Source organism: Salminus brasiliensis, chromosome 6 (genome assembly GCF_030463535.1).
Source record: "Salminus brasiliensis chromosome 6, fSalBra1.hap2, whole genome shotgun sequence".
Taxonomy (NCBI): Eukaryota; Metazoa; Chordata; class Actinopteri; order Characiformes; family Bryconidae; genus Salminus; species Salminus brasiliensis.
Genome location: NC_132883.1, coordinates 33,803,847 through 33,820,714, shown reverse-complemented (window position 1 = coordinate 33,820,714; position 16,868 = coordinate 33,803,847). Strand labels below are relative to the sequence as shown.

The window sequence follows — 16,868 nt, the reverse complement described above, 5'->3', positions numbered from 1 at the left end:
GGATAAACAATTTCTTAGAGAGGCTAAGAAGGCCAACCAGATAAGCATATTTTGGCAGTTGAAAAGATAAATTAAATGGATTTATCTAAGCCTTGTAAATCTGAGTTTAATAATAAAAAACAATGTATTACTAAATGTAAGTAAGGGAGAGAACAAATTTGATTGAGAATGAAAGGGTTTGTCTAAGCAAGTTGGCAAATACTAACTATAAAGGGACAGCTCTACTGCATTTGAATTTCACCAAATAACTAGATTTGTGGTCGGAGGCTAAGCCCAATCTGGTAGAGGAGGCATTTTAATAGCAGTATATAGTAAAAGTGTACAATCATTTTCTGTAGTACTACACAATGTGTGTTTTGAAGACTGATGGCTGCACCTTTCCCTGCTGCAAAGCAATAGCTATTAAAAAAAAAAAAAAAACAGCCCTGTTAGAAAATACAAGCCTATGGGCTCAGATAAGTGCGCATGCGTATGTATCCGTATAAGAACTGATGCTGGTTAAATCCTGTCCTGGTCTTCCTGAGATCCTTTAGTAAGCTCCAAAGTAACTGTGCAAGAAACACCAAAGCAATCCAGCTTTGAATTCAACATCAAACACAATTAGAAAATAAATGTCATTAACTGAGCATTAGGCAAGTTTCAAAAAACACAACCTCTAGCAGTTAAGGAGGCAGATTGGAACAAAAACACGCATCTAAAATCTAATTTCTCATCATCATTATCACTTTACCAATCTACTCTGCAAACTCCTCTTTGTATCGCAGTGGTATTTGGCCAAGCTATGGTTATGCATCATTTTCCTTATACAGAAATGGGTGTAGCTAAGCCGAATCATCATAACTTACCTCTCTCAGGTGTATATTCTCCTTCTCTTTCTGCTCCAAAATGATCTCCAAATGGCCCAGCTGTTCCTCAGCCACACGCCTGACCATCAGAGCCTCTTCATCAGACAGCCCTGACCTTGGGAGGCCTTTGTTCTGAAGCATATCCAGTAGCTTCTTGATAGACTCATCCCGTGCACCCAGAGTCTGCTTCTGGGTCTCGATGCGGAGCTCCATCTCCTCAAGAGTCTTCCGGAGAAGGAAGAGCTCCTTGGCTTGCCGCTCATGCTCAGTTTGTAAATGATGAAAGTTGTCCTCCGTGAGCTCCAGAACAGGGAAGCGATCGGATGTGGTGTCAGACGGACCTCCGCGGTTTTCCTGCTGCAGTAGCTGATTTAAATCCCTCTGGGTACGGAACTCCTCCTGTAAAGCCTGGATGGTCATTTGAAGGTGCTGTAAAGTGATAGATATGTTAAAATACAGGAAGAGATACGCAGCTGCATACTGCATACATGTCACAGCGATATCAAAAACCTGTAATTTAATATTTACATAATTTACAGAATAAAAGCTTTTTTTTCTTAAAAAAACATTTTAATGTACATTTCTATATATGGTTTTGTTACCACAGTGGCAAACCGGAAATTACAGACAGGGTAGGTTTTAACGTTTTATTCATGACATGTATTTGCATAGCATTACTAGTACTTTGCATTAAATTACTAACATGCAGAATTTTGGAAACGGGGCATCAACACAAATAGGCAAATAAACAGGACAAACAAACCTGAGGTCTCTCAGAATCCAAAAACTGCAGCACAATATGGTATGTTGCAAAAACAGGGAAAAAAAGGAAAGATTTCTCACAAATGGGCAGAAACATGACAGCAAATAAAATAACATAAGGCATGCAAGCTGTATGATTATGATAATATGCAGGAAAATTAAAATACACAATTTAAGGAAGAAGTAGATGAACTTAACACTTTTAAACCTAATCCAGTATGTTATACTGTTTGCTTGAACCAAGAACATTTTTACTGGCTAAATGGTTACGCTTAATCTGTATTAAGCATCCGTACAGCCTGCCTAGGCTTCCTGGAGGGTTCCTGGAAGGGTAAGTGGAAACGCTACGCCTGCTGCTACTACTCTGTAAGGCCAACTCAATTGCTAATAGTGCTTTTCTTTCACAAATGTTGGCCTAAACTAAGGAATTTTAATTTAGAGATTGTAGTTTAGACCAGGACTAGGTTTAATCCTTGTGTGAAAATGTTTTATATTGGAGAACATGGAAAAAAGAAGACACACACTGAGATCACGGAGTGCTATATTTGTGCACGACAGACCAAATGCAGTGCTCAAGATAGCAGAGTAGTGCAAGGCACATGCCTTCCAATAGGTGGCAGTGACGTTTCACTTCAAAAAGTACTCATTCATAGACCAGTCAAATGTTCATTGTCCTTCCTATGACACCTGAAAGCTCACAGCCTTTGAATATATATATATATATACTTCTAGGGAAGGGATGGGCAACAAGGGCTGATTTCCCTGCTCTAACAGACCTACTAAACCTGGTAATTAACAGGTGATTTGAATCAGACTGCAGGACTCCAGGACTGCCAGACAAGAATTGCCCACCCCTGTTCTAAGGAAATCTTGGACTGTACATTGTTGTACCTAATGAATCTAATGAGTCCGCACCACATTCTGTAGGTGGGCAAGTATATCTTTCAAATATTGTGATTATTACTTGGGTGATAAATATACCTGATTAGCTTACACATTAATATACATTCATTAATTAAAGCAACACTATGTAGTGTTTTTACCTTACTAGCTTCAATTCCATTGTGATTCATCACTGACTCACTGCAGAGAGAATAGTGTCACTGATGTTGCTACTCCAGGCTTTTCATGCTGCTAACTGCAGTATGTGACTAGAAATCCTAGTCCTACATCCTAGATCCTACAGAAGCAGGCAGGGTAATGCTAGCAAGAACTAACCATAACAATCAGTCATATTTATGTAAATTTGTTTATTTGTTTATAATACTATACTGTGTCAGTCCACATGCTTCTTTCATATTCAGTCATGGCTCAGTCCAGAATAGCATGTCTTTTAGTGTCGGCTTAAAGCATAAATCACACTTCCCGACTGTAGGAGAAGCTGTGAGCAAGAAATGCAAATTCCCCATAGTGTTTCTTTAAGGGAAGATTTAACTACAACAGTCCGAAGCTGGATCTAGACAATCCGTTACTTACTGACTGACTACTAATTCTTACTAGTTAATTACTATCACACCGAAAAACAAATATCAAAAGCTGTTGCTGAAGAGAATAAGGCAAATTCAGTTTCTTTTTTCTTGCTTTCAACAAGACAAGACAACCATATTTACCATTTGGATTAGACACAGGAGCCGTGAGCAGTCATTGCTGCGGCGCCCAACAGTAGCAGCTTGCCGAGCCCGGGTATCGAACCCACAACCCTGTCAGCCCTGCCCGGTGCCCTCACTGCTGATAATAGCCTTGTTGTATATGAAGTTAAATGTTTATAGATTACAGATCAAAATTATGGTGCACAGAGAAGCATTAATGGCAACTGCTATTACTATTAACTACAACTACTATTAAAAACTAATAATTATACTCCCAATAACACAGTCCTCATGGCACTAGCTAGCTAGCTAACGTCTCTGCAAATATTGATTCTGTCTTTCTCCGCCATGTTAAAAGGATGGAAGGTCATATTAACTCGATAACTCTGCTACACAATTATTTCCTTAACTCCCCACTAGTTATTAATTACGCTCTAAGGCGTTCATTTGCAACTTTCAGGTCAGGAACTTAAGCACATGAACGCAACATTACCCTTATTTATCGGGCTAATTTAGCTAGTACAGGGTACAATTAATGTGTCTGACAGCTTAATAGCCAACAACCACTTGAATTATCTGAGATTTTCTTGGTATTTAACACAACTTGACCACACCAAACCAAATAATGATTAACGACTTTATCACAGAACTCTGCTTTAGTCTGGCCGGCTAAATTTAGAATATAAAATTAGCTAAGTTAAGTTAGCTGATGTTAATGCTGATCAAACCTCTATTGACACATTATCAAAACTTTTCAGGAAAATATTTTTAAGGATATCAACTCTGGTACAATTTTAAACCAAATACCAGATTCTGATTGCATTAACTAGGCAATCAGATCAATTTAACAAGCTAGATCCAAATAAAAAAACAACACTACAGGAATGAATGATGGTAGGACTGTACCAAGCTGAACAGACTCAGTAAAGGCAGAACATAGAAATTAGTTACCAAATATTTTTGGAATAATTTTGGAAATTAGGACCGAGTAGTGCTCTATGTACAACAGCACCTCATTACAGCTACTGCTGTAATTTAAGCATCCAAATAGTTGTCATGGTTCCAGATAAAAGCCACTGGCTTTACTAAAGAAGACCTGAGGAACCAGACAAAGTTTCCCCTTTAGGCTGTGACATCCTTGAATGAGCAAATATATCATGACCACTGCATTTAATAGTAATGGTAGTAGTAACATAGCTTGTTTTCTACAGGCAGGCACCGAGGGTCCAGTTACACCTGGGTTTCTAACTGATTAAAACTATTTTTGTAACAACCTTGGCAGCATACCAATCATCATCATCATCAACTTGGTTTAAACCAGCCTAAAACTATACATTATATTAATACTGTTGGGTTTTGTTGTTTTAGATATTGTCATATATAGAGATATGGGAAGTTGGCAGTGCAGTATTCCTGGACTTGGAGCTTCTGTCAAATAATTGCTCAGGGAATACACTCTGTCAGTTTATATATGACTGCTCCTCTATCTCATCTTTCAAATCTCAACCCAAAATCCAGTTGAACCACCCATCTGCTGATAAGCAACTTGATATTTTGGCCCAATACTGTTTTAAAGATGCCCTTGCCAACTTCAACATGTCACTCAGAAACATACATTACAAACCTACATTACACAAGTGGCCACTCAGGGCATGTGAAAGGAGAGGGAAAAGAGGGATGGGTTTTATCATTTGATCACAGTCACTCTCTGCTAGACTAGCAGCAGTGAGCTGGGAAAACTTTGCAATGACGTGAGCAATTGCATGTGACTATGATTTGTTTAGGATTAGAATTGTGATGTGTTGCATTTCTTTTTTTTATTGTTAGCTTTGCATCTCAATTGTGTTCCAATAGTTTTTGAGTATGACTAGTATAGATACAAGTGTCAAAGTTGGTAATACTCAAATATCCATACTCACATATGCACTCAGAACCAGTTTGTTTTTGAGTGTAGTTACCATCAATAGTGTTCTACAGTGCAATGCGAAAATGGAACGGGTGGGGCTACCCACTTGCAATGTTGGCATTGAAACTCCATTACTTCTTGTTAGTAGAGAAAGGGTTAGTAGATTCATATTTTGTGTACTAACCTGCCAAACACAGGTCAATTAGGATTACCAAAATAAATTCTATTTGCTAAATGTCAGAATAATGAAAGAGGGAATTTTTATTACTCAAAAGTCAAAAGTTTAAATACACTAAGATTAGTATGCCTTTAAACAATTTGGGACATCCCATATGATGATGTCATGCCTTTGCAAGCCTCCCCCTTTTTCCTCCAAACGTAATGATGGTCATTATGGCCAAACAGTTCAATTTCTCCTGTCTCCTTCCTGAGTGGTATGATGGCTGGACATTTCCATCTGCAGCTGAACGAGGCACCTTCAGGCATCATAACGTAACATGGGATACTGCACCCAAGGATGAGCCAGACTTGTGCAAGTCCACAATTATCTTCCTGATATCTTGGCTTGATTGATTTCTTTTGACGTTCCCATGATGTTACACAAAGAATCAGTGTGTTTCAGGTGTGCCTTAAAATCCATTCACAGGTGTGTCTCAAATTAACTCAGATGTTGGCAATAAACCTATAAGAAGCTCCCAATCCTGAGAACACCATCCCAACTGTGAAACACAGGTTTGTTGTGGGGTTGTTTTGCTGCAGGAGGGACTGGTGCACTTTACAAAATGGATGACATCATGAGGAAAGAACATTATGAGGAAATACTGAAGCAACATCAAGACATCAGCCAGGAAGTTAAAGCTTGGGTGCAAATGGGTCTTCCAAATGGACAATGACCCGAAGCATACTGCAAAACTGGTTACAAAGTGGCTTAAGGGTAACAAAGTTTTGGAGTGGCCATCACAAAGCCCTGATCTCAATCATATTGAAAATGTATGGGCAAAGCTGAAAAGACAGGCCTACCAACAAAGGCGGCCTACCAACATGGCTCAGTTACACCAGTTCTGTCAGGAGGAATGGGTCAAAATTCCCACTATTGTGAAAAGCTTGTGGAAGAAAAGATGGTGTTGGGTATTCCTTCAAGAGGAAGTGGCAAGGCCAAGTCGATGAGAGCTTGTTAAAACTGCACTGAACTGGACAATTTATCTTCTTGTCACTGGTGTTTGTTGATTTCTCTTGGATGCAAAATCAATCACATGAATGAATGGACAAGACAAGATATATGTCAAGAAACAGCCATTGGTCTTGTTCCTATATTTGTTTGCCTTACCGTTAAGTTTATTACAGTATTCTGGCAGTGTCATGTTTTACTGATCTGATTATTGTTCTGATCTTTATGATTAATCCAGATGCCAGATGTCCTTCAATGGCAGAAAGACTTTAGGTTCTAGTAGCAGTGATTCACAGAATTTGACTATTTCTCATAAGCTTCCAATGTAGTCAACATTACTAACTCAAACCTACTAAGCCTGTCCCCACTAAGAAGAGGGCTTTTTTTTTTTATAAAATATCAACACTATAAGGACAAGTTGTCAACCTAATTTTCGAGTCGTATGCATACTTGATATACAGGTGTACATATACAAGCCTTTCAGTCTTTTGAATGAGGCACCCCACCATTAATGCAACGGTCCTCCTACATTAGTGTGTCCGTCTTAGACACATTAATTGTACCCTGCAAATGGTAAGACATTGTGAGGGACTTTAAGGCATAAATCAAGACTTGTCTCTCCATTTGAAAGGTATGAAAGAAAACAACAGCTAAACAAATAATGAGGCTAAAGAGGATGCACTGCCTCCATTTATCACGTTTTGAAGGCGGTAATGAATTCAGCGGTAGAATATTGAATTTGAGCCTCTCCTCAAAGAGCGTGCGCGTGGGTGGACTGCTTAGTATAGTGTGCCAAAACACAGGCTTCAGCGCCACAAACCTCAAAGCCAGCCTGTCTGTACTTGGATTGCAGAGCTGAGTTTTTGATTCCCTGTCTTTCTTTCACTTTGCCTCATTTGTGGCATGTCTAATCAATCATTTCATATATGAATTCAATTAAAATGACTGCTGTTCACCATTTCATTTGCAGAACTTCTGATGCTTGCTTTTTTCTTATTTCACAGCTTGGTTGAAGGTAAGTGTTGGGCTAATAACGAGGCTATTTGTCATTCAGTTTAAACAGTTTGTAGTAGCCAGCTATGGTAATCATCATTACACTTCACCTCATATCACCATTTTCTTCTCTCATCCATAGTACCTAAAAAAGCCTAAAACCATGTTTTGATAAACTATTTAAGCTTCTCACTGCCAAACATCCCTGTTTCTCTAAGTGCATTGTTTTTTTTAACCAATTGAGACAAAATTGTCAATGTGCAGTTCAATATCAATTGCCTACTGCCTCATTGCCAGTATCTCAAAATTTCAGTTTCTATGCTTTTAAAATCTTTTTATATATATATATATATATATATATATATATATATATATATATATATATATATATATATATATATATATATATATAATTATTAAAGTTCTGCTAATTCTAATCATTTCACCTGTCAGCTAAAAAAATGAACTGGTATAAAATAAACCACAACTGACCACATTCATTCATATAGCCAAATTATTAGCAAAGGTGTTAGTGAACCAGCTACAGCTCATCTGAAAAATTATTTTTGAAACATTTCAAATATGACTTTTGTTCTTGGCACAGTACTAAGGCAGAGTCATTGACAGCCAATGACTCTAGTGCTCTAAATATTACTACTTCTTCCAGTATACTGCTTTTCCCTTGGTTCAAGTAGTGGGAATTATCTTATTTATCTTTTTTATTGGGGCAGTAAACATCTAATTTTGATATTGTTATACAAGGTATTCCCCAGGAATCAGTGCTTGGCCCTCTTCTTTTTGTTATTTACAAGGGGTTTTGTAGCTACCCATGCTTGGTTTGAGATTCACCTTAATGGAATTTCTGTTAGTCTTTTCTGTGGCTCACAACCTTGGTATCCTCTTTGATTCCATCACTTTAACCTAACCATATGAATCTATTAAATATTCAATATGTTTTAATTACTTGTCTTTCACCTCACCTGCATTCCTTGATAAACATTAAAGATACTAAAACTCTTATTCAGTCATTTGCTGCATTGTGCTAGGTAATTTAATTTTCTTTTTATTGGCATTCCAAAAATATTGGAATTGTTCAATAATGTTCAAAAGTCTGCTGCTCGTGTTCTAGTTTCCTCCAAATAAAATCAGCTCACATCACCCCACTTCTCCAACAGCTCAACCCTATTTTATTTTATATTCAGTTTAAGCACCTGCTCTTTACATATAAAACTTTGAATGGTCTGGCGCCCTGCATTTCTGATTATTTTCCTGAGGTCTTTTGGTGCTGTTTTGGTGTTTTCCAACGTACAAACTGTCTACTTTTAGAAGCAGATCCTTCAGGGTCATTAAATCACGCTAAATGTGTTCCTCCTTTACTGTAAAAAACACTGTAAAGTGTCCTTGGTTTGACAAAAGCGCTATATAAACATAATTCATTATTATTTGATTTAAAACTGTGGTACACTGTGTTTATTTTAAAGCCATTTACCATTGGAAAAGGGCAATGAAGGTTATATGTTTTCATATGCTGATATAGTGTTGTTGAAGTTGTATGTGTACAACCCACATGGAACTGGTGGCACTGAGCATCAGCATCAACAGTGCCAGTGGGACTAGGTACAGCTTTAGTCACCAGGGGGTGAGGCCAGTGCTGTTCTACAGTTATAAAGTTGATTATGTGATTGGAGGGGACTGGATCTGGGATACCAGACCTCACTGTTGAGCCTTCCGGAGGGGTTAATTTAGTGAAACACTGATGAAGAAAGGTACCTATCTAATGACCCCTGTGAAGAGTTTGCAGTGTAGTGGGTGATTAGAATATAGACAAATGGAATAGGCTGGGCACCATGTGTAACCCTAAGTATTAGGTACAAGATTGGTTCCTGTAGTATTTTATAGTAAAAAGCAGCAGGCCAGGAAAATTCAATAAATATAGTTTAATCATTTACCACAATAACCATCATAATGACAGCCAGCCATGCACACATACCTACATCTTGAACTTGACCAGTAGAAGCGTTTTAACTTCAAATAGTAAATATTGACCTGTATGCTTAATCGAGGTCAAGTTGGATAGCTGACTGACTAAAGGATGGAAGTAAGGTTAATATGGTAGTGGCATCTCTCAATTAAATTCATGAAATTGCCAAAATGCTGATGTAGAATGTTAGAAGATGGCTTCTTCAAAGATGAAATTGACACAATTTAACTTTTTCCTTTATGTTTAAAATATGCTTCTTTATTCTTACACTGGAGCTGAATTAATGAAAGCCTGTGTTGTCTGGCTGTAGGTTTTGGGAGTAAGGAGAAAATGATTTACATTACATTTTTGGCCAAAGCATTCCTTTAACTAACTCTAGTCTAAAAACAGCTTTAAAAAAAGATTTTAATACAAAAAGTGATTAATGGGGATTAAAGTGGACAGCAGTGGTACCTATTCTGATGGCTCCAGCTAAATGAAGGACCAGTTCTCCTGACCCAAATCCTAAATTTAACCATTGTAAGAAAAACAGCAGAACTGCCCTTAGATCATCATGAAACGTCACCCTTCACCAACAAAATGTGAAGACAGAACTAGGTCATACCTTCACCAGACCAAGAATACAGAGCTACTGCACTGCAAAAGGGAGGAAAGGCACCGGAGTACCTGCTGAGAAGTTTGGGCGTGTTGCGCCTGAGGTAGGATGAGACAGAGACTGCAGCCTTTGAACTGAAAATGACTTTAGGACGTTCACAAGCATATTCATGTCTGCAAGTACTTCTTGTTCTCTCTGATCATCAGGGATGACTATCTCACTCTTCTGCTCTCAATGGGACAAGTTATGGTCCACTTGTCATTATGAAGACACTATGCACTCAGTGAGAGTACATCAGACTTTTAAAGTGTGCGTACACGTGTATGCGCATATCTATAGACTATGTCTGGAAAAGTCTTTGCCATAACCCATCATCAATACCAAATTGACTAACTGAATTGAATTCCTAATGCTCTCTGCCTTATGTTGCAGAAGCAGCCAATGTTAAAGCCATAGCAACAGGTTTTATCAGTTTAACTGCACATTATCAGCGCTGGAAAAAATTAAAAGACCACTTTATCTCTACATGTATGACACCTCTTGCATCTCTACATGTATGACAGTCATTTTATTCCAGGCATTTCATTAAAACAAAGTGGAGTTACCTAAATGTGCAGATTATAGATAGCATAAAGTCAATCCAACAGCAATGTGAAACACCAATGGAGAGCCTGCTGAGACATGAAAGCTGTGATTGGCAGTCAAGGTTATTTTACCAGAGTTTTAAATGCTCTCAAATATTAGTCATTTAAATAATAACTTATTTGCATTATAATTATTATAATCATTTCTTTGCATTATTTGAGCAGTTGTTTTTGAGCAGTTCTGCAAATAAATGCTCTAAATAGCAATATTTTTATTTTGAATTTAGGTGAAATGTTGTCCATGCTTTATGAAATACAACGCTCATGTTAATTTCCCTAAAAACATTGCCTATAAATAGTAAAAGCAGAGACACTGATACTGTAGGATGATCTCTTATTTTTTTCAAGAGCTGTAGATATTTTATTTACTATAAAGTCAATTTAATTTACTGCAGGATTTGAAGGTTTACCCTACAAAAGTTTCTGAGCACAAGCAAGAAAGAGCAGTGGTCCAAAATTCCTCCATGGCATTGTGAGATACTAATTAACAACCCACAGATGGCATTTGGTAGCAGTTATTGCTGCTAAGGGAGGTGTAACCAGCTATTAAAAGGAGGAGGCAATAACTTTTTGGGGGATTGGCGTTATCTTTACGTAATAAATTAAACTTGTTTTTATGTATACACTTTCACTCAAGCATATGTTGCCAGCATACTTTTACTTCCAAGATTGTGTTTTTCTCCAGCAAAGGGATATGACTGGCATGCAAAATAACCATCCACAGACTACTGCTTTTGCATCAGAAAAGGCTTTGGGAAAGGGTTGGGCTCCTTTTTACTTAAGTAATAAGGAAATCCTTATTACTTGAAGCTCCACAACCACATTGATTTTACTGAGATAAGACTAACTGAGATATTCATGTCCCATTTGTCTGATGAAGCCGGTACCTTTATTTTGCTAAAAGCATATCAACTACTGAAAGAGGCTCCTGCAGACAAGCCATGAGTTTCATTATAGCTAATTGGATCAATTACCTTAATTACCCTAATGGTTCTTCATCAACATGTGCCAAAGAGGCATTTTAGAATCGTACCTCTCAAATGATCAAGAAACCCTTGAATAGAAGTAATACTCTAAAACAAGTGATCATTTAAACTGACCATGTTCAGCCTGCCTGAGGAAATAAACACTGTTTATTTGTCCATATTTACCTACTAGAACAGAAATTTAAGGATTAGCAGGATAACCTACAGAATGAAGAAATGTATGCTTAAGTGAATAAAAAGGATTTAAAATCTAGGTATTCATAACATCAAAACACAATATAGAGTCTGATATAGCTTAAAACATTTTATTTTTTTCAATTTGAAATGATTTAATTTCCCCATGCAGTGTGTAAGTGCTGAATTACTACTCAGCAGCCTTAATTGTATTTGTTCTAGACAAAGAGAAATAAATATATAAATCATTATGGCAGCTGGCATGAAGCACAATTGTTTTGCTTGTTTGGAAGCTCTGGCAAAGCTGCTGAATTTAAGCAGAAGCACCAATTTGGATGCTTTACTCACATCTCAGAGCTAATCGTGTGTTGAACAATTGCTACACAAAATGAAGTGAGAACTACGTACTTTAATTTAATTAAAACTGAATAATGTTAAGTAACAGCTTGTCATGCTACTTTAACCATAATGGAACTCATTATATATTACTCATTATTCATAGTAATAGAGCAAAAAGTCATCTCTACATCCTCTACATTCAGCGAAAGCCAACCCTAAAGGAACCGGTTCCACTAGATGAGTAAAGACAAATATGTAATAATACTAAGGTCTTCACCCTACAGCCATACACCCTACTACACAGTGTGGCTGGATAACTCATAACAGGTCGAACACGAAGAAGCACCTAAAGAACTGATTATCAGAATGTTCTTCATGTTATGCAGCCATGGCATTGTACCATACACCTTTAAAGGGGTTCCCTTATTGTAAAGGTTATTGTCAAAGATCCCCTTTTCACTACTATATAGAGCCCTTTTTGCTTAGAATATTTGCTATGATAATGGTATATCCAATGATCTTGAATATAAAGCTGCAATAAGAGGATAAGGAAACCAAATCTATAGATAATAATTGCATGTGTGAGTGACAGAGTGACAAAGAACAAGGAAAAGGATAGAGTGATAAAACCTCAGCACAGAAGGATGCGGATAATGATAGATTCTTTTTTTGGCAGATAGAAGTCCTGATGGTCCCCCCCAAGCTCTGAGCGTTCAGACAGCCCAGCTGACAGGCTAGACAGTGGGTGTTAGATTAGCTACTCAATAAAAAACTAAAGCACCAAGAACAGTTCTGAAATGTCCAACCACACACACACACACACACACACACTCAGCTGGGTGCTCTGTGAAATGCCCTGGCTTATTTGACACCTTGAAGCAGCATTACCAAAAAGCTACCATTCCATGACTAACCAAGAGCAGGACCGCTTTTTTTCAGTGACAGCTTGAAGGTGAGACATAGACATAGACTTTCTCACCGTCTCATTTGTTTCTCACCGTCTTAGTTCTGTGTACAAATAAGGACAAGAAGTGCAAACTCAACTCAAGTTATGTACCAATTACAGGTGGAAGTTTTTCATTAAAGGAATATCAGCAGACTTCAGGATGTCGTCTCCATGGGAACGTTGAGGCGAGAAAATACAGCTTGACACAAGCTGCTATCAGAGAAGGCAGGCAGGCTGGCATGCGGGAAGTATCTTCTTTACTCAGAACATTCTGAGACTTAAAAGGATCTGCTCCTGTACTGCAGCTTAAGTGCACAAGTGCTGACCTGGGTGCAGTCATTTCCCTGGCAAGGCTAACCTGTAAAAATATCTCCAGTTCCCCAATCTACTATTTTTCAGTTTATCACTGCTGACCAAAAGAGTCATTTGTGGTTCATGCCAAATACTTCAGTGCCAGATAAGCTGGAGAACCCTTTCAAATCAAGATGAGATGGGATAAGCAAGGAGGTCTGTGATATAAGACTAATAAATACAGGAGTAAGCCATTCAACGCAAGTCATTTAGTTAAAGGCTTTGTTTTGAAGACTCAGTAATGCAAAGTCATAATCATCTAAATAGTAAAAGTGCAATATAGGATATCCTGCAATATCTTGGCAGAAGCTGATATCCAGTGTTTATCATGTACAGTGTATATCTGCAACAATTCAGATACCAATGTGAATACTAGGAGTGGCACAATACCACTTTTTCATGTCTAATACCAATGTTGCAACCTTGAGTATCTGCCGATACAGATCGCGATCCGATACAATCTTTTTCCCTCTCTTAACCTTTAGACTGCAGGCCCATTCTGTGATAGTTTGGCATAGCTTTATTTGCCTAGAAATTTCGAAGAACATGTCATGCTACTTTCTGAAGATTCTAGGCTACTTAAATATGCCTGACTCTGACATGTAAATATTTACAGAATTTAAATATTTGTACAAATTTGACCATGTTTAGATCACATGCCTGATATACATGCCTGTAATTAAAGTGGTTTGGAAACACTATTAAAAAGATAAAAATATCGCTGCTTGTTATAATGTGTGTATCTGTCTGTAAGTTACACCAAAGCCTAGAATACCTAGAATAGCATGTAGGCTGAAACCATGTATTTGCATAATAGGGTAATATATTATTAGATTATGGGTAACTAGATTATGCTTTTTTCCTTCTGATCTTCTATCCAGTGAGCTTGGACACTATCAGAATGATAAAGATAATGAGTATCTTGCACACCCTTAGGCATACATACTCAGATTACAACTACCTGGATTAGCATCATGTTAGTTATATGCCTTTGGGGTTACAAGTGCAGTTACGTAAATCCAGATATATCCAATCACTGCTTAATAAACTGAGCCCAACATCATTATGTATTCTTAGTCCAAACATCCTTTGGATAACTATGAAGATCATGATTCCTACTTAAAGTTTATTACCCTGTTTTGTTACTAATGTGTGTGAGCGGCGGTCCATATGATTTTTTCTTTTAAATAGAAAGCAGTCGAGTGGGGAGGAGACAATATTCTAATAAACAGTGACAGTGTGCTGGCGTGCCAAGTCTTATATTTATATTTATATATTCTAAAAACAGTTGTCTGGTAGGTTTTTGCAGGTGTCTTCCTGGTCACACCATTTGGCTAATTACAGGCAAGGCTAGAACAATTTTTTAAAGTTTAAAAGCACATGTATCATGTAAAACATGTATCATGTTTTGATGTAGCTTAGTACTGTTCTGTACATTCTCTGAAATAAAATGTAAATTGTTGTTGATAGAAAATAATGTTAATAGCTACAGTCTGACTGACCGTCTATTTACTTATAGTCAGTGTTTTATCTGCTGCTCACTGAACGTGACGTGAACGTTTTTTTTTTCTTATAAGGCTGCACCTCAAAGAATGCCTTTAGACTCCATTTTCTCCATATGTCTGCTGGATGTAATTGCTCTCTAAATTGTGACAGTATTTCATCACAAACTAACAAAATATTTTCTGTGCAACTTATTTCCATTAACTTTATTAAATCAGATCCATCCGCTCTGAGAGGAGAGCAAACCTCAATGCAGATTCACAAAAGTACTCCTCTGCATACTCTGTGCAATTACACTTTCTCACCAGAGAGGTCTTTAGATCCCCAAATACCCCAAATTTACAGACGAACACTTTAACCTGCAGGTCTATGTGCTACAAAATAAACAAATAAATAAAATGTAAAGATCACTCAAACTGATTTGGAAACACTTCCAGACTCTGAAGGAGTCAGTAGCCATGCTACCAACCTCTTTTCTTGTTTTTTGTTTTAGCATAACAAGTTTTGGATCTTACAAATTCAAATACTGCAATGTTACTAGAACAAGTTTCAGGTGGCTGATGTAAGCAAGAATTTTATGTACAGTTCACAGAGATAAAACTGCTGTTAAAATGAAATGAAATGGGCACCTGTTAGCAAAGAAAGATATGGCATGAGTCTCTTTCTGTGATCATCTGTGATCAACAATATTTGTATAAGGCTTTGAATGAGTGCACAAGGCTTTGTATGGGTCAGTGACATTGAAATGGCACATTTGGTTCTCTAAAGAACTTAGGGATTGCTCCATCATTCTGACAATTTTATTTTTAAGAGTGTGGGTTCCTTACCTGGTTCTCGTCGTCCAGCACTCTCATCTGCTCCTTCAGGATGGATGTCTTGGCCAACTCCTCTTTCCTCATCCCTCGCTCCTTTTTCAGTTCTGGACTCCAGAAGCTTTTAATGCTGTTGACCGAAGAGCCCAGCTTGCTGTCCTTTACATCTAGCTCCCTCCTTAGCAAGTCGTTCTCCCTTTGCAACTCCCTCAACTGCTCCATCAAGGGGCCCCCATCGCCTCTAGCCACGCCCCGCACGGCCTGCCTCAGCAGTGGAGAAGAGGGCCCCTGGTGCTGCAGCGAGTGGAGATGCATGACACCGTGATCTCCGTACCCCACCGAGTCCGAGTGAAGATGCCCCAAAGAGGAGCTGATGTTGGGGCTGCTGCCTATTGCTGTGGCTCTTCCCCCGTAAGCTGTCCGGCTTGTGGCACGCCCCAAGGTCATGGTGCCTTTTGGATAGGAGGAGGAGGCCAGTGCCTCATGATCACTCAAGTAGACGGGTCCAGAGGCAGCATAGGCAGCGTTGAGGGACTGGATATTCTCCATGGAAAGAGTTTTTCCTCCACCTGACTTGCTGCCTCTGCTGCTGGCACTGACCCGCCGCTGGCCCATTCTAGGGGAGCGAGGGAGGCGTGGGGATCGGGACGGGCTCGCCTCAGCTTGACCAACTGATCGTGCACTACCATACATTATGGATGGATTTAACTTATAAAACTCTAGGTTATGATTCCGTTTTTCCTCGTAAGGGGTAATTGGGCAGTCACTATGTAGTTAGTAGAATGACGGATACAAGTCTGGACCCACCAGAGGTCTCTCACATTCCAGTGTGACAAGAAACACTATGTTTAAATTATTGGAAATTGTTCTTTCACAACTACCCTTTTTTATTTGAGCCCTTTTTAAAGCTTGTACTACCTAGTACTACCTACTGCCCCATTCATCCAGCAAATTTCAGTGCGGTTGATCTGCTGTGTGAAACAGCCGATCAAATCGGATGAAGGAAATGCATTTCAGTGCACTTTGAATCTGCTTTGTCTCATGTCTCATCTTTTCCAGAGTATTTTACCCCCAAGTTACCACTTTTGATACACATGACGAGAAGTACGTCATCTTATCTCGCTCTTTTTTTGTGTTCGAATGCCAGCAGACTGCCTAGGGTGAGCCTATTTGGAGTGTCATAGCTGAGTACAGGTCCTTCTCACAGAGAGGCTGCTAATAGCTTTGGTGTTCACAGACACACTTCAGGCCTTCTTTAATACAATCTGGAGGAG

At 38.4% G+C, this 16,868-nt stretch overlaps 1 protein-coding gene across 14 annotated transcripts in view; it reads right to left on the bottom strand.

The window, feature by feature from the left end:
- LOC140557578 (ERC protein 2) overlaps window positions 1-16,868 on the bottom strand; it is a 247,306-nt gene that overhangs the window by 227,980 nt on the left and 2,458 nt on the right. For 10 of the 14 annotated variants that reach the window (XM_072682120.1, XM_072682123.1, XM_072682127.1 and 7 more), the window contains exons 2-4: window positions 15,610-16,859; window positions 1,609-1,632; window positions 846-1,274 (exon numbers count right to left, since the gene is read on the bottom strand). In XM_072682120.1, the coding sequence (XP_072538221.1) occupies window positions 846-1,274; window positions 1,609-1,632; window positions 15,610-16,287 (1,131 nt within the window). In that variant the 5' untranslated portion in view covers window positions 16,288-16,859. The remainder of the gene's footprint in view (window positions 1-845; window positions 1,275-1,608; window positions 1,633-15,609; window positions 16,860-16,868) is intronic. The other 4 variants (XM_072682124.1, XM_072682128.1, XM_072682130.1 and 1 more) reach the window with 1 other exon arrangement.